The sequence below is a fragment of the Cicer arietinum genome, chromosome 3 (assembly GCF_000331145.2).
Source record: "Cicer arietinum cultivar CDC Frontier isolate Library 1 chromosome 3, Cicar.CDCFrontier_v2.0, whole genome shotgun sequence".
NCBI classification, from domain to species: domain Eukaryota; kingdom Viridiplantae; phylum Streptophyta; class Magnoliopsida; order Fabales; family Fabaceae; genus Cicer; species Cicer arietinum.
Genome location: NC_021162.2, coordinates 2,133,846 through 2,158,984, shown reverse-complemented (window position 1 = coordinate 2,158,984; position 25,139 = coordinate 2,133,846). Strand labels below are relative to the sequence as shown.

Genomic DNA, 25,139 nt, shown 5'->3' with positions numbered 1-25,139 from the left:
CTACTTCTGGTTATATGATGACTTTTGTAGGGGGAGCTGTGTCTTGGCAATCAAGACTACAAAAGTGTGTTGCTTTGTCCACTACTGAAGCTGAGTACATTGCAGCAACTGAAGCTTCCAAAGAACTCTTGTGGATGAAGAAATTCCTACATGAGTTAGGCCTCAAGCAAGACAAGTTTGTGTTATTCTGTGACAGTCAGAGTGCGATCCATCTCAGCAAAAATCCGACTTTTCATGCAAAGTCGAAGCATATTGAAGTGCGATATCATTGGATACGAGATGCACTGGAAATGAAGTCATTTTTAATTGAGAAGATTCATACTGATGAGAATGGTTCAGATATGGTGACGAAGATCTTGCTTGTGTCGAAGATGATATGTTGCAGAAAGAAAGCTGGCATGGTTGAGCAGTACCTTCCCACTTGAGTCGTGAGGGGGAGATTTATTGGGTGGGCTCACTCCCCAAGTGGAACACACCAATTTTACTAGTATTATTATTATTATTGAAATAAAAAGAAAAAGAAAAAAATGGATTTTAATGGGTTTGGCCCACTTGAAGGTAATAAAAGGGATTTAGAAATCCTTAAGAATATACACAGAAAGACAACGGAAGAAGAACGGTTGTCAGAGAAGAAAAATAAGGGTTTGGTTCCAGTGGTGGTAACAGGTGTAGCAAACTTGCTCCGTTTGATCTACAAATTTAGTATGTTATTCCTACCACTGAGTTTGTTATTTTAATATATAATTTGAGTAGTTTTATCTTCTATGAGAGTTACTTTGGCATACCCACTTTAGTGGAAGGTTGTTATAAGGTTGTTATTATTGATTGATATTCCCTATTGTTATTAGGAAGACTCTTGGTGTACCCATTAATTATTATAGTGGAAGTTTTACTGGACTAGGTCCCGTGGTTTTTATTCTCTCAATTTGAGGGAAGTTTTCCACGTTAAAAATTGCGTTTGTCTCATATTTAATTTTCTGCCAATTATTATTGCTCTTGGAATTGTATTTTCTGTTTGGCCATTTATCTGCACAGGTGGGGGAAAAATATTCCGCATTATTGAGATAAGTATCGCTAATTATCTCTGGTTTTTCATATACTATAACCTGCATAGTTTGTAATTTCAGCTTAGCTTAAAGTGTAAGTAACATTACATACATTTCTTCACTATAATACAGTATTGTAAAATAGTGGCTATAATAGTACTATAGCACTGTAGAACAACATAATTTGAATAAATTGTTAGTGTTTTGTGATACAGTATACAATATATTGTGTTGTCAAATAACTACTATTACAGGAATTTGAAAAAACCATAAAAACATCTCTCCTATATTATAAGAGTGGACATTTTGAAAATGCTATTTGAGAAACTTACCTCATGAAACTGGCTAATTTTTTGGGTAGTAGGTTCACCATTGAGTAGAGGCTTCTTGCATAAGCTCAAAGCTTAGTGAACATCCTTAAGGTGACTCCTTTTTGGATCTCTCTGAAGACCAAACTCATCAAGAGGAGCTTCGTCGTAATAACGGGTTGTTGTAAAGGCAGAACTTGTTCTACCAAAATTTGTTCCACCATGATACTACAAGAGTTTCAAATTGAGTTGAGTGAGAAAAACACTATGATCATGATCAGTTTCATCTAAAGAAAATTTGGATGATATTAGTGCTATTTACCATATAGTAGTTAACTAAAGATCCATTCTTAGAGAAGAAGCGAGCAACTGAGAAGGCAATGTCTTCTGCAGATCTTTGGGATGGTGGATCTCCAAATACTCTGTACCTGTAGTTACAAATTACCAACAAGTATATACTTAGTGCTTGGTGGAAGCTTAAACAAGAACCATGTGTCTTAGAAAAAGAGTGTCTTTCTATAATGTCAGCGCCCAACTGTGGAGACTAGTCCCTCGAACTAACTGAGATTCATTTAAAGGATTAGCCTCTCTCAATATATGTTTTTCCATACGCACCGGCCAGAGATTGAGTAGAGTATAGCACTCACACATAATGGAATATAATATTATGTTTTGTTCTATTTGGTTTTACCTTTTTAACAGAACCAAAACATACTAATTTTAATGTCTTACGTTTCATTTTGTAATGCACAACATATTATATAGGTTTTACCTCACAAAAAATTATACAGAAATACGATGGTCTAATCTTTAGAAGAAAAAGAAAAATCAATGTTTGCACTTTGATCTTAAAAGACAACACGATAGTTCAATTCAGTCTAAGCCAATTTGTTATCTTAGTGAAAATAAATGTACCCAAACATAATGAACAAATGCATTTTAAGAAGATATCCTATAAAGATCTTTTCAAATTACCACTTTGCAAAATGATAAGTAAAATCAAAGGGTACTATGAGGACAAAAAGGGAAAAATCTCTTAGATTATATATATGTTTCTCTTCTAGATTTCATTTCAAACTTCTTGCAGCAAAAACCTTGACAGTTGTAGGTTGTCAACTAATAGTGATGTGAACAATTGAACATCATCACAAATAAACAAACAAAACTTAAAGTCTAAAACATCATATTACAAAAAAAAAAAAAATGTTCTACTAAAGTGTAAATAATTGAGTAAAGCCACCTACTAAGACATTACTAAGATACACAATTGGACTTAAGTACAACAAAATATGTCCTCTAAACTAAGATATTATTAAACACAAGCCGCCAAAGCCATTAACACAACATCGCCCCTTCAATCAAAAATATTCATTAAACAAAAAGATCCGTCAACAGTGGCATCCCTCTTTATTGACATCATAAAAGATCCAAAATATTAAAATAACACCGCCCCTTCAACTTCAAATCAAAAACCCCTCAAAAACTAAATTAACACAAAATAAAACAATCAACAATAATAAAACTAATAGAAGAATCAAATTTATTAGTGGAAAAACAATCATAGAAAAAAAAAAGAAAATTTTGAACCTTCAGTTCCTTCTCACTAAGAACTAAACACAAAGACCAAAATTTCAATCAATAAATTATAATTGAAGATTAAAAAAATATTATAATGAATTTCAGAAAAGAAACTAAAAGAAAGAAACCAAAACCTGCTTGCGTTCTTAATATATGAAGGATAGGTCCATTGATGGATAATTTGGCAGTGAGTCAATTATGTCTAACATAGCCAATGTTAAAAGTATATTTCAATAAACATAAACTTTGATTTCGCAGTTACTTAATATTAGGCCACCAAATCAAGATAAAAAATATAACTTAAACAATTCTAGTTCAAATAAAGTTATTTCCAATTACAAATGTTTATCAATTCAACTTACTCAAAACAAATTGAGTAAATTAAAAAAAAACACAAAAAATATAAAGAAAAGATTGATAAAAAAAGATTTACCAGAGAACAAAGATATGCAATGAAAACTTAACCTTCAAAGAGAGAGATTGAAGAATGACCTAGGAGGAAGAGACGGAGAGATCGATAACAACTACTGGCAGAATCAATTATGCATTAGCACAAAAATACTACGAAGCCAACCTAGCCAAGATAATAGAATACAACTTACCAAATTGCTTATTTGAATCTGGAACCTGCATTTGTATTTTAAAATCACATTGTTTATAAGTTTGTTTATTGTTTAATTTAAAATGTGATACCATATTTTAATGAGAGGATCAAATGAATTCATGGTATTCTATTTATAGTTATGAATTACTCACTAATAATTATTTTCCAACACGATACTTCATTTCAGTCTAAGCCAATTTGTTATCTTAGTGAAAATAAATGTACCCAACATAGAACAAATGCATTTTAAGAAGATATCCTATAAAGATCTTTCCAATTTACCACTTTGCAAAATGATAAGTAAAATCAAAGGGTACTACAAGGACAAAAATGAAAAATCTCTTGGATTATATATGTTTCTCTTTTAGATTTATTTTCCAACTTCTTGCAGCAAAAACCTTGACAGTTGTAGGTTGTCAATTAATAGTGATGTGATTAATTGTAGAGAAACAAAACTTAAAGTTTAAAACATCATATTACAAACAAAAAAAAATGTTCTACTAAAGTGTAAATAATTGATTAAAGTCACCTACTAAGATATTACTAAGATACACAATTAGACTTAAGTACAACACAAGATGTTCTCTAAACTAAGATATTATTAAACACAAGATGCCAAAACCACTAAAACAACATCGCCCCTTCAATCAAAATGATCCATTAAACAAATAGATCCGTCAACAGTGGCATCCCTCTTTATTGACATCATAAAAGATCCAAAATATTAAAATAACACCACCCCTTCAACTTCAAATCAAAAACCCCTCAAAAACTAAATTAACACAAAATAAAACAATCAACTATAATAATAGTAATACAAGAATCAAATTTATTAGGGGAAAAACAATCTGAGAAAAAAAAAAGGAAAAATTTGAGCATGAATACAGTTCCTTCTCACTAAGAACTAAACACAAAGACCAAAATTTCAATCAATAAACTATAATTGAAGATTAAAAAAATTATTATAATGAATTTTAGAAAAGAAACTAAAAGAAAGAAACAAAAACCTGCTTGCGTTGTTAATATATGAAGGATAGGTCATTGATGGATAATTTGGCAGTGAGTCAATTCTATCTAACGGAGTCAATGTTAAAAGTATATTTCAATAAACATAAACTTTGAGTTCGCAATTACCTAATATTAGGCCACCAAATCAAGATAAAAAATATAACTTAAACAATTCTTGTTCAAATAAAGTTGTTTCCAATTACAAATGTTTATCAATTCAACTTACTCAATACAAATTGAGTAAATAAATAAAAAAACACAAAAAATATAAAGAAAAGATTGATAAAAAGATTTACCAGAGAACAGAGATATGCAATGAAAACTTAACCTTCAAAGAGAGAGATTGAAGAATGACCTGGGAGGAAGAGTATGCGAGATCGATAACAACGACTGACAGAATCAATTATGCATCAACACAAAAATACTACGAAGCCAACTTAGCCAAGAGAATAGAGTAAAACATACCAATTTGCTTGTTGGAACCTGGAACCTGCATTTGTATTTTAATATCACTTTGTTTATAAGTTTGTCTATTGTTTATTTTAAAATGTGATACCATATTTTAATAACAAGATCAAATGAATTCATGGTATTCTATTTATAGTTATGAATTACTCACTAATAATTATTTTCAAACAACCCTTAATACAAAGGAGTTACAACTAACTATTCTAACTAATTTCTTGTAACTAAAACCTACTAGATTTCTAACAATAAGTCTAACCATTATTAGCCTCACTAACAAAATATACAGAAACACGATAGTTTAATCTTTAGAAGAAAACGAAAAAATCTATGCTTAGACTTTGATCTTAAAAGAGAACACGATACTTCAATTTAGTCTAAGCCAATTTTTTATCGAAAATAAATGTACTCAAACATAATGAAGAAATCCATTTTAAGAAGATATCCTATAAAGATCTTTTCAATTTACCACTTTGCAAAATGATAAGTAAAATCAAAGGGAACTTTGAGAACAAAAAGGAAAAATCTCTTAGAATATATAGGTTTCTCTTGTAGATTTCATTTCCAACTTCTTGCAGCAAAAACCTTGACAGTTGTAGGTTGTCAACTAATAATGATGTGAACAATTGAACATCATCACAAATACACAAACAAAATTAAAGTCTAAAACATTATATTTCAAAAAATAATCTACTAAAGTATAAACAATTGAGTAAAGCCACCTACTAAGATATTACTAAGATACACAATCGGACTTAAGTACAAAATATGTCCTCTAAACTAAGATATTATTAACCACAAGCTGCCAAAGCCATTTAAATAACACCACCCCTTCAATCAAAAAGATCCATTAAACAAAAAGATTCGTAAACAGTGACATCCCTCTTTGTTGACATCATAAAAGATCCAAAATATTAAAATAACACCACCCCTTCAACTTCAAATCAAAAACCCCTCAAAAACTAAATTAACACAAAATAAAACAATCAACAATAATAATAGTAATAGAAGAATCAAATTTATTAAGGGACATACAATCAGAGAAAAAAAAAAGAAAAATTTGAACTTGAATTTTGTTCCTTCTCACTAAGAACTAAACACAAAGACCAAAATTTCAATCAATAAACTATAATTGAAGAATAACAAAATATTATAATGAATTTCAGAAAAGAAACTAAAAGAAAGAAACAAAAACCTGCTTGAGTTGTTAATATATGAAGGATCGGTCATCGATGGATAATTTGGCAATGAGTCAATTCTGTCTAACAGAGCCAATGTTAAAAGTATATTTCTATAAACATACACTTTCATTTCGCAATTACCTAATGTTAGGCCACTAAATCAAGATAAAAAATATAACTTAAACAATTCTAGTTCAAATAAAGTTATTTCCAATTACAAATGTTTATCAATTCAACTTACTACAAAGCCAACATAGCCAAGAGAGTAGAGTACAGCATACAAAATTGCTTGTTGGAATCTGGAACATGCATATCTATTTTAATATCACTGTCTATAAGTTTGTCTATTGTCTATTTTAAAATGTGATACCATATTTTAATAATAGGATCAAATGAATTCATGGTACTCTATTTATAGTTATGAATGATTCACTAATAATTATTTTCTAACAACCCTTTAATAGAGGAGTTATAACTAACTCTTCTAACTAATTACCAATAACTAAAACCAACTAGATTTCTAAAACTAAGTCTAACCATTAGCCTCACAAAAAAAATTTATAGAAAGAATATAGTCTAATCTTTAGAAGAAAAAGAAAAAACTATCCTTAGACTTTGATCTTACAACACGATACTTCAATTTAGTCTAAGCCAATCTATTATCTTAGTGAAAATAAATGTACAGAAATACAATGAACAAATGCATTTAAAGAAGATATCCATTCAATAAAGAGAAAGAAAAAGGAGAACTGAGAAAGGTTGAAAGTTGCTTGCTGGAGATGTGAAAAGAATATGATGGACACAAAGCTTTGTGGTATGTTTAGACTGATAGATTTCATTTCCAACTTCTTGAGCAAAAACTTTGAGAGTTGCAGGTTGTCATAACCGAATCCTACATAAAATAAAAACTAATAGTGATGTGAACAATTGAACATCATCACATATACGCAAACAAAATTTAAAGTCTAAAAAACATCATATTACAAAAAATGTTCTACTAAATGTACACAATTGAGTAAAGCCACTTACGTATGTTTGTTGATGGAGGAGGTACAAATTTGAGAATTTTCCGCCTGCATAAATGAATTATAATTTCACCAGGCCAACTGGCCAAATTAGCAATTCCTTTCAAACCAATCAATTTGCTACAGCATCAAAGCAAAAAATAAAGTGGCCCCCCTAAGCTTCTTAATAGCCAAAAGTTTGTTACAAAACCCGCCCAAATTTTGACAAAATAATTAGTGTTGTACCAATAACATTGCCTCACCGGTTTAAGAGCTAGTTGTTGCATAATTCATTTTATAGCAAATCAAACACTAGATTGCATGAATTTTCATGAGATCGACCCCTTTGGCCCTTACATTCCCTTTAGACCCTTTAAGAGTGGTTTGCATCACATATACGCAAACAAAATTTAAAGTCTAAAACATCATATTACAAAAAATGTTCTACTAAGTGTACACAATTGAGTAAAGCCACCTACGTATGTTTGTTGATGGAGGAGGTACAAATTTGAGAATCTGCAGCCTGAATAAATGAATTATAATTTCAGCAGGCTAACTGGCCAAATTAGCAATTCCTTTCAAACCATTCTATTTGCTACAGCATCAAAGCAAAAAATTAAGTGGCCCCCCTAAGCTTCTTAATAGTCAAAAGTTTGTTACAAAACCCACCCAAATTTTGCCAAAATAATTAGTGTTGTACCAATAACATTGTCTCACCGGTATAAGAGCTAGTCGTTGCATAATTCATTTTATAGCAAATCAAAACTAGCTTGCATGAATTTTCATGAGCTCGACCCCTTTGGCCCTTACATTCCCTTTAGACCCTTTAAGAGTGGCCACACACATATAGCATCACAAAACCTCAAGCCTCCCAAACTTAAATAGGCAGTATATTGGCTTGCACAAAAACCTCTATAATTGACAGCACTAGGCAACATAAAAACAGAGAAAATAAGACTCAAGTAACACAATATGACCTCTAAACTAAAATATTAAACACAAGCTGCCAAAGCCATTAAACAAAAGATCCACCAACAGTGTCATCCCTCTTGAATTGCATCCTAAAAGATCCAAAATATTTAAATAACACCACTCCTTCAACTTCAAATCAAAAAACCCCCCAAAAACTAAATTAACACAAAATAAAACAATCAACAATAATAATAATAATAGAAGAATCAAATTGGTTAGTGGAAAAACAATAAGAGAATCAAAAAAAGAAAAGAAAAATCTCAACTTGAATTCAGCTCCTTCTCACTAACAACTTAACAGAGAGACCCAAATTTCAATCAATAATCTATAATTGAAGATTAAAAAAAGATTATAATGAATTTCTGAAAAGAAACTAAAAGAAAGAAAGAAAACTCAGCTTGCATTGTTAATATATGAAGGATAGGCCATTGATGGATGATTTGCCAGCGAGTCAATCCTATCTAACAGAGCCAATTTTAACAGTAAAATTTAATAATTATAAATTTTAATTTCGCAGTTATCTAATATTAGGCCACCAAATCAAGATAAAAAAGAAAACTCAAACGCCATGTAGCAGCACAAAACCTCAAGCGCCCCAAACTTAAATAAGCAGTATATTGGCTTGCACAAAAACCTCTATAATTGACAGCACTAGGCAACATAAAACAGAGAAAATAAGACTCAAGTAACGCAATATGTCCAGTCCACTAAACTAAAATATTAAACACAAGCTGCCAAAGCCATTAAACAAAAAGATCTGCCAACGGTGTCATCCCTCTTTAATGACATCCTAAAAGATCCAAAATATTAAAATAACACCACCCTTTCAGCTTCAAATCAAAAAACCCCCCAAAAATTAAATTAACACAAAATAAAACAAACAACAATAAAAATAGTAATAGAAGAATCAAATTTATTAGTGGAAAAACAATCATAGAAACAAAAAAAAAAAAGAAAAGAAAAATCTCACCTGGAATTCAGCTCCTTCTCACTAAAAACTAAACACAGAGACCCAAATTTCAATCAAATCTATAATTGAAGATTAAAAAAAGATTATAATGAAATTTCTGAAAAGAAACTTAAAGAAAAACCAGCTTGCATTGTTAATATATGAAGTATAAGCCATTGATGGATGATTTGTCAGTGAGTCAATTCTATCTAACAGAGCCAATTTTAAAAGTATATTTTGATAAACATAAACTTAGATTTCGCAATTATCTAATATTAGGCCACCAAATCAAGATAAAAAAAATAACTCAAACAATTCTTGTTCAAATAAAGTTGCTTCCAATTACAAATGTTAATCAATTCAACATACTCAAAACAAATTGAAATTGTTCACCGAAGCAAAGTAAGGCCACCGAAGCAAGCACTTTAGACCTCCCTAAAAAACAATTATGATTTTGGAATTGGAAGGGTGTGGTGCATTATGATTACTTGATTGATTCAGAAAGAAAGGAAATATGGGAAACTTGAACATCAAGCTTTCCTTATTTATGCTGCCTGGAGGGAAGGGAAATCGTTCACAACGGCTATTTTTCTTTCTGTACACTAGCAAAGTGAAAGGAAAAATCCTAAAAAGGATAGAAAAAAGCAAACCAAAAACAGAGTTGGAAAAACAACAGAAAAACATAGTTAAAAAAAAAAACAGAAAAAAATTGCAAAAGAAAAGAAAGATTTAATAAAGAGAAAGAAAAAGGAGAACAGAGAATGGCTGAAAGTTGTTTGCTGGAGATGTGAAAAGAATACGATGGAAGCAAAGCTTTGTGGTAGGCTTAAGCTGATATTAGAAAACCGATGTAAAAAGAATTTAATTTCAGAAAACAAAATGTGCTAAATCCAAAATAACTATACAATAGCACAAAATAATGTAAAGCCAAGAGAATAGAGTACCACATTAGATTAATTTTCCAATATGCATGATTCTAAGATGCCTAACACAATCCTTCTAATGTCTTCAAAGTGTACAATTAAAACAATACATTCATACCTAACATTGATTAATATAAATAAACTATACTAATATTAGTCCATTACCAATAGCAATGAAATGAATTTTAACTTCGAAGTAGCAGACACACTCCTCAATTTCATTATACTTAGGAAATTCAACTCAAATAGCAAACAAAAAAGAAATTGTTAATATACGAAGGATAGGCCATTGATGGATGATTTGTCAGTGAGCCAATCCTATTTAACAAAGTCAATTTTAACAGTATAATTTAATAAACATAAATTTTGATTTCGCAGTTATCTAATATTAGATCACCAAATCCAGATAAAAAAGATAACTTAAACAATTCTTGTTCAAATAAAGTTGTTTCCAATTACAAATGTTTATCAATTTAATATACTCATAACAAATTAAGTGAATATCAGAGAATTAAAAAAAAACACAAAAAATATAAAGAAAAGATCGATAAAAAAAAAAAAGATTTACCCGAGAACAAAGATATGCAACGAAAACTAAACCTTCAAAGATAGATATTGAAGATTGATCCGAGAGGGAGAGACGGAGAGATCAATAACAAACATAATCAATTATGCAATAGCACAAAAATACTACAAAGCCAACTTAGCCAAGAGAATAGAGTACAACATACAAAATTACTTGTGGGAACCAGGAACCTGCATTTCTATTTTAATATCACTTTGTTTATAAGTTTGTCTATTGTCTATTTTAAAATGTGATATCATGTTTTAATAACAGGATGCAAGGAATTCATGGTACTCTATTTATAATTGTAAATGATTCACTAATAATTACTTTCTAACAACGTTAACTTACTCACAACGGAGTCACAACTAACTCCACTAACTAATTATCTATAAGTAAAACCAACTAGATTTATAACAATAAGTCTAACAATTATTAGCCTCACTAAAAAATGTAGAGAAACATGATAGCTAATCTTTAGAAAAAAAAAAAAAAAATCTATGCTTGGATCTTGATCTTAAAAGACAACATGATACTTCATTTCCAACTTCTTGCAGCAAAAACCTTGACAGTTGTAGGTTGTCAACTAATAGTGATGTGAACAATTGAACATCGTCACAAATACACAAACAAAACTTAAAGTCTAAAACATCATATTGCAACAAAAAAAAAAATGTTCTACTAAAGTGTAAATAATTGATTAAAGCCACCTACTAAGATATTACTAAGATACACAATTGGACTTTAAGTACAACACAATTTGTCCTCTAAACTAAGATATTATTAAACACAGCGGACATAGAACTAACTCCACTAACTAATTAACTATAACTAAAATCTACAAGATTTCTACCAATAAGTCTAACCATTATTAGACTCACTAAAAAAATGTACAGAAACATGATAATCTAATCTTTAAAAGAAAAAGAAAAATCTATGCTTCGACTTTGATCGTAAAAGACAACACGATACTTCAATTCAGTGTAAGCCAATTTGTTATCTTAGTGAAAATAATTTGTTATCTTAGTGAAAATAAATGTACCCAAACATAATGAAAAAATGCATTTGAAGAAGATATTCTATAAAGATCTTTTCAATTTACCACTTGGCAAAATGATAAGTAAAATCAAAGGGAACTATGAGGACAAAAAGGGAAAATCTATTAGATTATATATGTTTCTCTTCTAGATATCATTTTCAACTTCTTGCAGCAAAAACCTTGACAGATGTAGGTTGTCAACTAATAGTGATGTGAACAATTGAACATCATCACAAATACACAAACAAAACTTAAAGTCTAAAATATCATATTACAACAACAACAAAAAATTCTACTATAAAGTGTAAATAATTGATTAAAGCCACCTACTAAGATATTAATAAGATACACAATTGGACTTTAAGTACAACACAATACGTCCTCTAAACTAAGATATTATTAAACACAACGGAGTTACAACTAACTCCACTAACTAAGTAAAACCTGATTTCTAACAATAAGTGTAACAATTATTAGTCTCACTAAAAAAATGTACAGGAACACGATAGTTTAGCCTCACTAAAAAAATGTACAGGAACACGATAGTCTAATCTTTAGAAGAAAAAGAAAAATCTATGTTTGGACTTTGATCTTAAAAGACAACACGATACTTCAGTCTAAGCCAATTTGTTATCTTAGTGAAAAAAAATGTACCCAAACATAATGAAAAAATGCATTTTAAGAATATATCCTTTTTCAATTTACCATGGCAAAATGATAAGTAAAATCAAAGGGAACTAGGACAAAAAAGTAAAAATCTCTTAGATTATATATGTTTCTCTTTTTGCTTCATTTCCAATTTTATGCAGCAAAAACCGTGACAGTAGTAGGTTGTCAACTAATAGTGATGTGAACAATTGAACATCATCACAAATACAAAAAGAAAACTGAAAGTCTAAAACATCGTATTACAACCAAAAAAATGTTCTACATATAAGTGTAAATAATTCATTAAAGCCACCTACTAACTAAGATATTACTAAGATACACAATTGGACTTAAGTACAACACAATATGTCCTCTAAACTATGATATTATAAAACACAACGGAGTTACAACTAACTCCACTAACTAACTATAACTAAAAGCTACTAGATTTCCAACAATAAGTCTAACCATTATTAGCCTTACTAAAAAAAATGTACAGAAACATGATAGTCTAATCTTTAGAAGAAAAAGAAAAATCTATGCTTGGACTTTAATCTTAAAAGACAACACGTGCTTCAATTCAGTCTAAGCCAATTTGTTATCATTTTAATAAGATATCTTATAAACATCTTTTCAATTTACCGCAAAATGATAAGTAAAATCAAAGGGAACTATGAGGACAAAAAGGAAAATCTCTTAGATTATATATGTTTTTCTATTTCATTTCCAACTTCTTGCAGCAAAAACCTTGACAGTTGTAGGTTGTCAACTAATAGTGATGTGAACAACTGAACATCATCACAAATACAGAAACAAAACTTTAATTCTAAAACATCATATTACAACAACAAAATGTTCTACTAAAGTGTAAATAATTGATTAAAGCCACCTACTAAAATATTACTAAGATACATAATTGGACTTGAGTACAACACAATATATCCTCTAAACTACGATATTATTAAACACAAGTTGCCAAAGCCATTAAAACAGCATCGCCCCTTCAATCAAAAAGATCCATTAAACAAAAAGATCCGTCAACAGTGGCATCCCTCTTTATTGACATCATAAAAGATCCAAAATATTAAAATAACACCACTCCTTAAACATCAAATCAAAAACCCTTCAAAAACTAAATCAACACAAAATAAAACAATCAACAATAATAATAGTAATAGAAGAATCAAATTTATCAGGGGAAAAACAATCCGAGAAAAAAAAAATTGAACATAAATTCAGTTCCTTCTCACTAAGAACTAAACACAGATACCAAAATTTCAATCAATAAACTATAATTGAATATTAAAAAAATATTATAATGAATTTCAGAAAAGAAACTAAAAGAAAGAAACAAAAACCTGCTTGCGTTGTTAATATATGAAGGATAGGTCATTGATGGATAATTTGGCAGTGAGTCAATTCTATCTAACAGAGCCAATGTAAAAAGTATATTTCAATAAACATAAACTTTGATTTCGCAGTTACCTAATATTTGGCCGCCAAATCAAGATAAAAAATATAACTTAAACAATTCTTGTGCAACTAAAGTTGTTTCCAATTTCAAATGTTTATCAATTCAACTTACTCAACAAATTGAGTAAATTAAAAAAAAATACAAAAGATATAAAGAAAAGATGATAAAAAAGATTTACCAGAGAACATAGATATGCAACGAAAACTTAACCTATAAAGAGAGAGATTGAAGAATGACCTGGGATGAAGAGACAGAGAGATCGATAACAACGACTGGCAAAATCAATTATGCATTAGCACAAAAATACTACGAACCCAACTTAGCCAAGAGAATAGAGTACAACATAACATTGCTTGTTGGAACCTGGAACTTGGATTTGTATTTTAATATCACTTTGTTTATAAGTTTGTCTATTGTCTATTTTTGAATGTGATACCATATTTTAATAACAGGATCAAATGAAATCACGGTATTCTATTTATAGTTATGAATTACTCACTAATAATTATTTTCAAATAACCCTTAATATAAAAGAGTTACAACTAACTATTTTAACTAATTTCTTATAACTAAAATCTACTAGATTTCTAACAATAAGTCTAACCATTATTAGCCTCACTAAAAAAATATACAGAAACATGATAGTCTAATCTTTACAAGAAAAAGCAAAAACTAGGCTTTGATCTTAAAAGACAACACGATACTTCAATTCAGTCTAACCCAATTTGTTGTCTTAGTGAAAAAAAATGTACCCAAACATAATGAACAAATGCATTTTAAGAAGATATCCTATAAAGATCTTTTCAATTTACCACTTTGCAAAATGATAAGTAAAATCAAAGGGAAATATGAAGACAAAAAGGGAAAATCTCTTACATTATACATGTTTCTCTTCTAGATTTCATTTCCAACTTTTTGCAGCAAAAAGCTTGACAGTTTTAGGTTGTCAACTAATAGTGATGTGAACAATTGAACATCATCACAAATACACAAACAAAACTTAAAGTCTAAAATATCATATTACAAAAAAAAATGTTCTGCTAAAGTGTAAATAATTGAGTAAAGCCACCTACTAAGATATTACTAAGATACACAATTGGACTTAAGTACAACACAATATGTCCTCTAAAGTAAGATATTATTAAACACAAGCTGCCAAAGCCATTAAAACAACCCCACCCCTTCAATCAAAAAGATCCATCAAACAAAAAGATCCGTCAACAGTGGCATCCCTCTTTATTGACATCATAAAAGATCCAAAATATTAAAATAACACCACCCCTTCAACTTCAAATCAAAAACCCCTCAAAAACTAAATTAACACAAAATAAAACAATCAACAATAATAATAGTAATAGAAGAATCAAAATTATTAGGGGAAATACAATCAAATTTATTAGTGAGAAGAATCAAATTTATTAGGGGAAATCAATCAGAGAAAAAAAAAAGAAAAAGTTGAATTTGAATTTTGTTCCTTCTCACTAAGAACTAAACACAAAGACCAAAATTTCAATCAATAAACTATAATTGAAGAATAACAAAATATTATAATGAATTTCAGAAAAGAAACTAAACGAAAGAAACAAAAACCTGCCTGAGTTGTTAATATATGAAGGATCGGTCATTGATGGATAATTTGGCAATGAGTCAATTATGTCTAACATAGCCACCGTTAAAAGTATATTTCTATAAACATAAACTTTGATTTCGCAGTTACCTAATATTAGGCCACCAAATCAAGATAAAAAATATAACTTAAACAATTCTTTTTCAAATAAAGTTGTTTCCAATTACAAATGTTTATCAATTCAACATACTCAGCGAATTAAAAAAAACTCAAAATATAAAAGAAAAGATAGATAAAAAATATTTACTAGAGAACAGAGATATGCAATGAAAACTAAACCTTCAAAGAGAGAGATTGAAGACTGATCTGGGAGGGAGAGACGGAGAGATCGATAACAACAACGGACAGAATCAATTATGCAATAGCACAAAAATACTACAAAGCCAACATAGCCAAGAGAGTAGAGTACAACATACAAAATTGCTCGTTGGAATCTGGAACATGCATATCTCTTTTAATATCATTGTCTATAAGTTTGTCTATTGTGTATTTTAAAATGTGATACCATATTTTAAAACCAACTAGATTTCTAAAATTAAGTCTAACCATTACCTCACTAAAAAAATGTATAGAAAGAAGATAGTCTAATCTTTAAAAGAAAAAGAAAAAACTATCTTTAGACTTTGATCTTAAAAGACAACACGATACTTCAATTTAGTCTAAGCCAATCTGTTATCTTAGTGAAAATAAATGTATAGAAATATAATGAACAAATGCATCTAAAGAAGATATCCTATAAAGATATTTTCAATTTACCACTTTGCAAAATGATAAGTAAAATCAAAGGGAACTTTCAGCACAAAAAGGATAATCTCTTAGATTATGGTTGTTTCTCTTCTAGATTTCATTTCCAACTTCTTGCAGCAAAAACCTTCACAGTTGCAGATTGTTCGAGCTGAATCCTACATAAAATAAAAACTAATAGTGATGTGAACAATTGAACTTCATCACAAATACACAAACAAAAACTAAAGTCTAAAACATCATATGACAAAAAATGTTCTACTAAAGTTTACCCAATTGAGTAAAGCCTCCTACGTATGTATGTTGATGCAGGAGGTACAAAATTGAGAAACTGCAGCCTACATAAACGAATTATAATTTCAGAAGGCTAACAAGCCAAATTAGCAATTCCTTTCAAACCAATCTATTCACTACACCATCGACGCAAAAAATTAATTGGCCCCCCTAAGCTTCTTAATAGCCAAATGTTTGTTACAAAACCCACCCAAATTTTGACAAAATGATTAGTGTTGAACCAATAACATTGCCTCACCGGCTTAAGAGCTAGTCTTTGCATAATTCATTTTATAGCAAAAGACACTAGCTTGCATGAATTTTCATGAGCACGACCCCTTTGGCCCTTGCATTCCCTTTAGACCCTTAAGAGTGGCCACACACATGTAGCGGCACAAAACCTCAAGCTCCCCAAACTTAAATAAGCAGTATATTGGCTTGCACAAAAACCTCTATAATTGACAGCGCTAGGCAACATAAAACAGAGAAAATAATACTCAAGTAACACAATATGTCCAGTCCACTATACTAAAATATTAAACACAAGCTGCCAATGCCATTAAACAAAAAGATCCGCCAACGGTGTCATTTCTCTTTAATGACATCCTAAAAGATCCAAAATATTAAAATAATACCACCCCTTCAGCTTCAAATCAAAAAACCTCCCAAAAACGAAATTAACACAAAATAAAACAAACAACAATAAAAACAGTAATAGTAGAATCAAATTTATTAGTGGAAAAACAATCATAGAAACAAAAAAAGAAAAGAAAAATCTCACCTGGAATTCAGCTCCTTCTCACTAAAAACTAAACACAGAGACCCAAATTTCAATAAACAATCTGTAATTGAAGATTAAAAAAAGATTATAATGAAATTTCTGAAAAGAAACTTAAAGAAAAACCAGCTTGCATTGTTAATATATGAAGTATAAGTCATTGATAGATGATTTGTTAGTGAGTCAATTCTATCTAACAGAGCTAATTTTAAAAGTATATTTTGATAAACATAAACTTAGATTTCGCAGTTATCTAATATTAGGCCACCAAATCAAGATAAAAAAGATAACTCAAATAATTCTTGTTCAAATAAAGTTGATTCCAATTACAAATGTTAATCAATTCAACATACTCAAAACAAATTGAGTGAATGTCAGAGAACATAACTTTTCATCAAATTGAGTGAATGTCAGAGAACAGAGACATGGAAAGAAAACTATACCTTCAAAGATAGAGATTGAAGATTGACCCAGGAGGGAGAGACGGAAAGATCGATAAGAACGACGGACAGAATCAATTATGATTTTGGAATTGGAAGGGTGTGGTGCATTATGATTACTTGATTGATTCAGAAAGAAAGGAAATATGGGAAACTTGAACATCAAGCTTTCCTTATTTATGCTACCCGGAGGGAAGGGAAATCGTTCACAACAGCTATTTTTCTTTCTGTACACTAGCAAAGTGAAAGGGAAAATCCTAAAAAGGATAGAAAAAAGCAAACGAAAAATAGAGTTGGAAAAACAACAGAAAAACATAGTTCAAAAAAAAAACAGAAAAAAATTGCATAAGAAAAGAAAGATTCAATAAAGAGAAAGAAAAAGGAGAACAGAGAATGGCTGAAAGTTGTTTGCTGGAGATGTGAAAAGAATACGATGGAAACAAAGCTTTGTGGTAGGTTTAAGCTGATATTAGAAAACCGATGTGAAAAGAATTTAATTTCAGAAAACAAAATGTGCTAAATCCAAAATAACTATACAATAGCACAAAATAATATAAAGCCAAAAGAATAGAGTACCACATTAGATTAATTTTCCAATCTGCATGATTCTAAGATGCCTAACACAATCCTTCTAATGCCTTCAAAGTGTACAATTAAAACAATACATTAATCCCTAACATTGATTAATATAAATAAACTATACTAATATTATTCAAAACACAAGTCCATTACCAATAGCAATGAAATGAATTTTAACTTCGAAGTAGCAGACACACTCCTCAACTAGTTTATGATCTAGGATCTAATAACAAAATTAAAAAAATATCAGCAAACTTCGGAAATTCAACTCAAATAGCAAACAAAAACTGCTTCAAGCAGCAAAACTTCTCAATTTCATTATACTTTTGGAAAACAAACTACAAATACGATAGGCTAAATTAACATTTTGAGTAATTGAAGGTTAAAATCAATTAAATAGCAAACCCATAGTGACAGTGTACATCAACATTGAAAGTTTCCATTCACATATGAGTTGCTTGTTGGAACCTGGAACCTGCATTTCTATTTTAATATCACTTGGCCTATAAGTTTGTCTATTGTCTATTTTAAAATGTGATACCAAATTTTAATAACAGAATCAAATGAATACATCGTACTCTATTTGTAGTTATGAGTGATTCACTAATAATTACTTTCTAACCACCTTTAAGTAACTCTTCTAACTAATTACCTATAACTAAAACCTACTATATTTCTAACAATAAATCTGACCATTATTAGCCTCACTAAAAAATGTACAGAAACATGATAGTCTAATCTTTAAGAGAAAGAAAAAACTATCCTTAGACTTTGATCTTAAAAGACAACACGATACTTCAATACAGTTTAAGTCAATCTGTTATCTTAGTGAAAATAAATGTACAAAAACATAATGAACAAAATGCATTTTAAGAAAATATCCTATAAAGATCTTTTCAATTTACCACTTTGCAAAATGATATGTAAAATTAAAGGAACTGTGAGGACAAAAAGGAAAAATCACTTATACTATGCTTGTTTCTCTTCTAGATTTCATTTCCAACTCCTTGCAGCAAAAACCTTGAGAGTTGCAGGTTGTCCTAGCCGAATCCTGCATAAAATAAAAATTAATAGTGATGTGAACAATTGAACATCATCACACATACACAAACAAAAATTAAAGTCTAAAACATCATATTACAAACAATGTTCTACTAAAGTGTACACAATTGAGTAAAGCCACCTACGTATGTATGTTGATGGAGGAGGTTAAAATTTGAGAATCTGTAGCCTGCATAAATGAATTATAATTTCAGAAGGCTAACTAGCCAAATTAGCAATTCCTATCAAACCAATCTACTTGCTACACAATCAAAGCAAAAAATTAAATGGCCCCCCTACGCTTCTTAATCACCAAAAGTTTGTTACAAAACCCACCCAAATTTTGACAAAATGATTAGTGTTGTACCAATAACATTGCCTCACCGGTTTAAGAGCTAGTCGTTGCATAATTCATTTTATAGCAAATCAACACTAGCTTGCATGAATTTTCATGAGCTCAACCCCTTTTGCCCTTGCATTCCCTTTAGACCCTTTAAGAGTGGCCAGATACATGTAGCAGCACAAAACCTCAAGCCTCCCACAATTAAATAAGCAGTATATTGGCTTGCACAAAAATCTCTATAATTGACAGCACAAGGCAACATAAAAACAGAGAAAATAAGACTCAAGTAACACAATATGTTCTCTAAACGAAATATTTTAATGGCATTAAACAAAAAGATCCGCCAACAGTGTCATCCCTCTTTAATAGCATCCTAAAAGATCTAAAATATTAAAATAACACCACCCCTTCAACTTCAAATCAAAAAACCCCCCAAAAACTAAATTAACACAATAAAACTATCAACAATAATAATAGTATTAGAAGAATCAAGTTAATTAGTGGAAAAACAATCAAACAAACCAAAAAAAAAAAAAAAAAAAACCTCAACTTGAATTCAGCTCCTTCTCACTAAAAACTTAACACGGAGACCCAAATATCAATCAATAACCTATAATTGAAGATTAAAAAAAGATTATAACGAATTGTCAGTGAGTCAATTGTCAATGAGTTAGCGTCTATTGTTAATATATGAAGGATAGGCCATTGATGGATGATTTGTCAGTGAGTCAATCCTATCTAACAGAGTCAATTTTAACAGTATAATTTAATAAACATAAATTTTGATTTCGCAGTTATCTAATATTAGATCACCAAATCCAGATAAAAAAGATAACTTAAACAATTCTTGTTCAAATAAAGTTGTGTTCCAATTACAAATGTTTATCAATTCAATATACTCATAACAAATTGAGTGAATATCAGAGAATTAAAAAAAACCACAAAAAATATAAAGAAAAGATCGATAAAAAAAAAAAAAAAAGATTTACCAGAGAACAAGATATGCAACGAAAACTAAACCTTCAAAGATAGATATTGAAGATTGATCCGAGAGGGAGAGACGGAGAGATCAATAACAATTACGGACATAATCAATTATGCAATAGCACAAAAATACTACAAAGCCAACTTAGCCAAGAGAATAGAGTACAACATACTGTTTATAAGTTTGCCTATTGTCTATTTTAAAATGTGATATCATGTTTTAATAACAGGATGCAATGAATTCATGGTACTCTATTTATATAGTTGTAAATGATTCACTAATAATTACTTTAACTGACTCACAATGAAGTTAGTTTATCTATAAGTAAAACCAACTAGATAATAAGTCTAACCATTATTAGACTCACTAAAAAAATGTACAGAAACATGATAGGCTAATTTTTAGAAAAAAAAAAGAAAAATCTATGTTTGGATCTTGATCTTAAAAGACAACACGATACTTCATTTCAGTCTAATCCAATTTGTTATCTTACTGAAAATAAATGTACCCAAACATAATGAAAAAATGCATTTTAAGAAGATATCCAATAAAGATCTTTTCAATTTGTAACTTTGCAAAATGATAACTAAAATCAAAGAGAACTATGAGGACAAAAAGGGGAAATCTCTTAGATTATATATGTTTCTCTTCTAGATTTCATTTCCAACTTCTTGGAGCAAAAACCTTGACAGTTGTAACTTGTCAACTAATTGTGATGTGAACAATTGAACATCATCACAAATACACTAACAAAACTTAAAGTCTAAAACATCATATTACAACAAAAAAGACATGTTCTACTAAAGTGTAAATAATTGATTAAAGCCACCTACTAAGATATTACTAAGATACACAATTGGAATTAAGTACAACACAATATGTCCTCAAAACTAAGATATTATTAAACACAACAGAGTTACAACTAACTACACTAACTAATTAACTATAACTAAAACCTACTAGATTTCTAACAATAAGTCTACTCATTATTAGCCTCACTAAAAAAATGTACAGAAACATGATAGTCTAATCTTTAAGAGAAAAAAAAAAAAAAAAAAAAAAAAAATCTATGCTTGGACTTTGATCTTAAAAGACAACACGATACTTTAATTCAGTCTAAGTCAATGTGTTATCTTACTGAAAATAAATGTACCCAAACAAATACCTTGATAGTTGTAGGTTCTCAACTAATAGTGATGTCAACAATTGAACATCATCACAAATACACAAACAAAACTTAAAGTCTAAAACATCATACTACAACAATGTTCTGCTTAAATAATTGATTAGATATTATTAAACACAACGGAGTTACAGCCACTAACTAATTAACTATAAATAAAACCTACTAGATTTCTAAAAATAAGTCTAAACACGATAGTCGATCTGTAGAAGAAAAAGAAAAATCTATGCTTGGACTTTCATCTTAAAAGACAACACAATACTTCAATTCAGTTTAAGCCAATTTGTTATCTTGAAAAAAAATTTACCCATACATAATGAAAAAATACATTTAAGAATATATCTGGCGTAATTGAGGTTTTACACTACATAGCAAAAAGAGAGCATATTCACTTATCTACTCAACACGTGTACAACAAAACAGTATTGTCCTATTATTCCTGACACTTTGATTTGGATACAAAACAATGGTGGTCTATTAGTTAAATCCCGGAACATACTGCCCTATTGGTTACCCACGCCAAGTACATTAATTTTTTATTTTTTATTTTTAAAACAATTTTTTATAAATGATATTTTAATTTGTTTTCTATTAAAACAATTCTTTTTTCGGGTCAGCTTTGTAAGAATTCAGAATCACTTGCAAATAGACTTTACAAAAGAAATGTTCTACATAGAGCAAATGGATTCAAAGAAAAACACAGGATGACGTAATGATAGAACCTTTGGTTACCCAATTTTGTGGATCGATGAGATGTACGGTTTGAAAAGGGTAAGTTTAAATTTTGTGGCCCAACTTTTGTCGATGGATGAGATGTACCATTTGAAAGGGGTAAGTTTAAATTTTGTTGTAATAGTATTTCTATTCAAGTGATTTAATTTTATTTGACTTATAATAATAGGAGGAGATTTATTCTGGTCCAAAAAAAGCATCTGCACTTTTTTTAATAAATCTTAGGTAACAATCATCAAATATTTATAGATTTTGATATATAGTATTCAATAATATTTTGTTTATGACTAGTATTTTATTATTTTTTGATATCACCTTTTCTATTCTTTTTTAAAATAAAAATTTATAAAATAACTCAAATTTTAATAAAGTTGAACAACATAGCGGAAAAAAGAAGAGATAAAATATGGTATATTGCACTTGTTATATTATTTTTTTCACTCTAATATTTATTAGTATATATGTTATTTATAATTTAAACACATAGAATAATAATTTAAAATATTGATGAATGGATAGAGATAATTTAAAGTAAATTAACATATAAATGAATATCAATAATTTAAAATATTGATGAAAGGATAGAGATAAACTATGTGTTAATTTAAAGTAAATTAACACATAGAATAAATGACTTTTTATTAAACTTGTGAGTGAAAAATAAAACAAGAATGGTATGAGTAAACAACAAAATATTTAACAGGTTAGAAGTGAAAAATAAAACAAGAATGGTATGAGTAAACAACAAAATATTTAATACCGTTAGAAGATTCATATAAAAGAATGATTTATTTTGTATGCATTAGAAGATTCCTATTAGCAGATAAAGATATAGATTATGAATAATCATAGAAAAACATAATAAATAAAACACACTTTTAAAATATTCTTAACATAACTAATTCGTATGCATTTAATTTTTTTACACATAATTGCATGTGTCTAATTACATTTTAAAATATAAATTTTTAGAGATATATTTTAGAAAATAATATAACCAGGATAAGATAAATCGTCATTTGCAAAAGCAATTTGCAACTAAACAAAAAAAAAATGATATTTTGATAGATAGTTTTGAAAATAGGGTAGTTTAATAAATAAAAATTCAAAATTGGATAGAAAACCATGTTGCATCCTTTAATTTATTGATATAATATATATTTTTTTTGAAGAAATAAGAATTGAAATAATATTTTATTTTATATTTGTGAATTCGATCAGTTTTACTACTGTCTATAAATAAATTAAATTATTTTCTACATGAGAATTGATCATTTGATAACTTATAATTTAAAATATTGAAATACATTATATTTTATTTTCTAATATTTGTGAATTCGATCAGTTTTACTACAGTCCATAAATAAATTAAATTATTTTCTACATGAGAATTGATCATTCGATAACTTATAATTTGAAATATTGAAATACATTATATTTTATTTTCTATTTACTAATTGAAGATTATTATTATAACTTGTTTTTGTTTTTATTTTATTTAAAAAATACAAAGTACGTAAGAATTGTAGCTAATGCTCTAATAGTTGGAACTAAAAGTTTGTAGTTAATGCTATGTTAGTTTGAGCTGAAATTTTTGTTCAAAAAAGAAATAGGTGGGGACGATCTTATGAATTTTATTTTATTTCATTTTTAATAAAAAAAATTTCTAACAAAAAATAAAACAATCTAAATTCATATCGACTGCAAATTGTATATGGATGAAGCAGTATGCCATTCAAACAAACAAGTCTTCTTAAATATAAAAAGAAAGATACAATACAAGCCATAACATGAATGTTATGGTTTGAAATAATGACATTCACTATTTTAATTTTTTTTTTAAGTGAGGGTCTATAAAAAAAACTAAGAGAAATTGTAAGATAAAGTAAAATATAAAAATTTATTTTCTAAATTAATACATAGAACTTAATTGATTGTCACAAAAATGTATTTTTTTTACTTAATTATATAAAATGTAAATTAAATTAGTGCAAAACAATCAGACAATAGTTATTTATGAAATTAAATTTAACAATGATTTAGAAATTCAAATCACTTATATTCTCTTTAATAATATTTTTAATTAAATAAATACATCTAAGCAATCTGAACTTAGTCTATATAAACTATCTAGTGATTTTCATTCAAACAATAAGACTTAAATAAATATGCAAAATCATTTTGGAAAATTATCATGTCACATGATAATCACATAGATCAAATGACAATTGGAGAGATGTCTAATGTAAGACAATATGATAACACATAACTTTGATTTTCTACTATTATTATTTAATATTAATTTTAGATGATCAATCTTGTGTTCAGTGTAATTTTTTTTATAAACTAAAAATATAAGAAAATTTTGAGAAACTGTGATGAAACTAAGAAATTTTAGGATATAGCAAAATAAAAAATTATTTTTAAAATTAATATATTGAACTTAATTGATTGTCACAAAAATTCATTTTTTTTTTACTTAGTTATATAAACCAGTTTCACAACATGTTGAAGCAATGCAATGAACATGATTTCTTGCAAAAGAAATAAAGAATCAGTAACGTAAACTATAGGTTGCGACTCGTCGAAGGTGAATCTGGAACTTGCATTTAATTTCTAGCATTTGTTACATTGCATAACCTGTATTGTG

At 28.8% G+C, this 25,139-nt stretch overlaps 1 protein-coding gene across 2 annotated transcripts; it reads right to left on the bottom strand.

The window, feature by feature from the left end:
* Positions 1 to 16,073: 16,073 nt before the first annotated feature.
* On the bottom strand, positions 16,074 to 18,047 carry LOC113785363 (uncharacterized). Of its 2 annotated transcripts, XM_073365653.1 has the most exons (4): positions 17,630 to 18,047; positions 17,190 to 17,250; positions 16,408 to 16,473; positions 16,074 to 16,293 (listed from the first exon to the last, which is right to left on the bottom strand). In XM_073365653.1, the coding sequence occupies exons 1-4, from the start codon at positions 17,940 to 17,942 to the stop codon at positions 16,236 to 16,238; spliced, it is 498 nt and encodes a 165-aa protein (XP_073221754.1). In that variant the 5' UTR covers positions 17,943 to 18,047; the 3' UTR covers positions 16,074 to 16,235. The 2 variants fall into 2 exon arrangements, with proteins under 2 accessions (XP_073221754.1, XP_027187366.1); XM_027331565.2 differs by lacking the exon at positions 16,408 to 16,473.
* Positions 18,048 to 25,139: the final 7,092 nt, after the last annotated feature.

Bases quoted from the DNA above. Each gene is read 5' to 3' on its own strand.
- LOC113785363 (XM_073365653.1), bottom strand. From the start codon at position 17,942: ATGTTTTTCTGTTGTTTTTCCAACTCTATTTTTCGTTTGCTTTTTTCT. The intron at 17,251-17,629 runs GTATAGTTTTCT...CTTCAATTACAG, and splicing joins TTCAATCTCTATCTTTGAAG to ATTGTTTATTGAAATTTGGG. The intron at 16,294-16,407 runs GTAAACTTTAGT...TATTTTATGTAG, and splicing joins AGGAGGCTTTACTCAATTGG to GATTCAGCTCGAACAATCTG.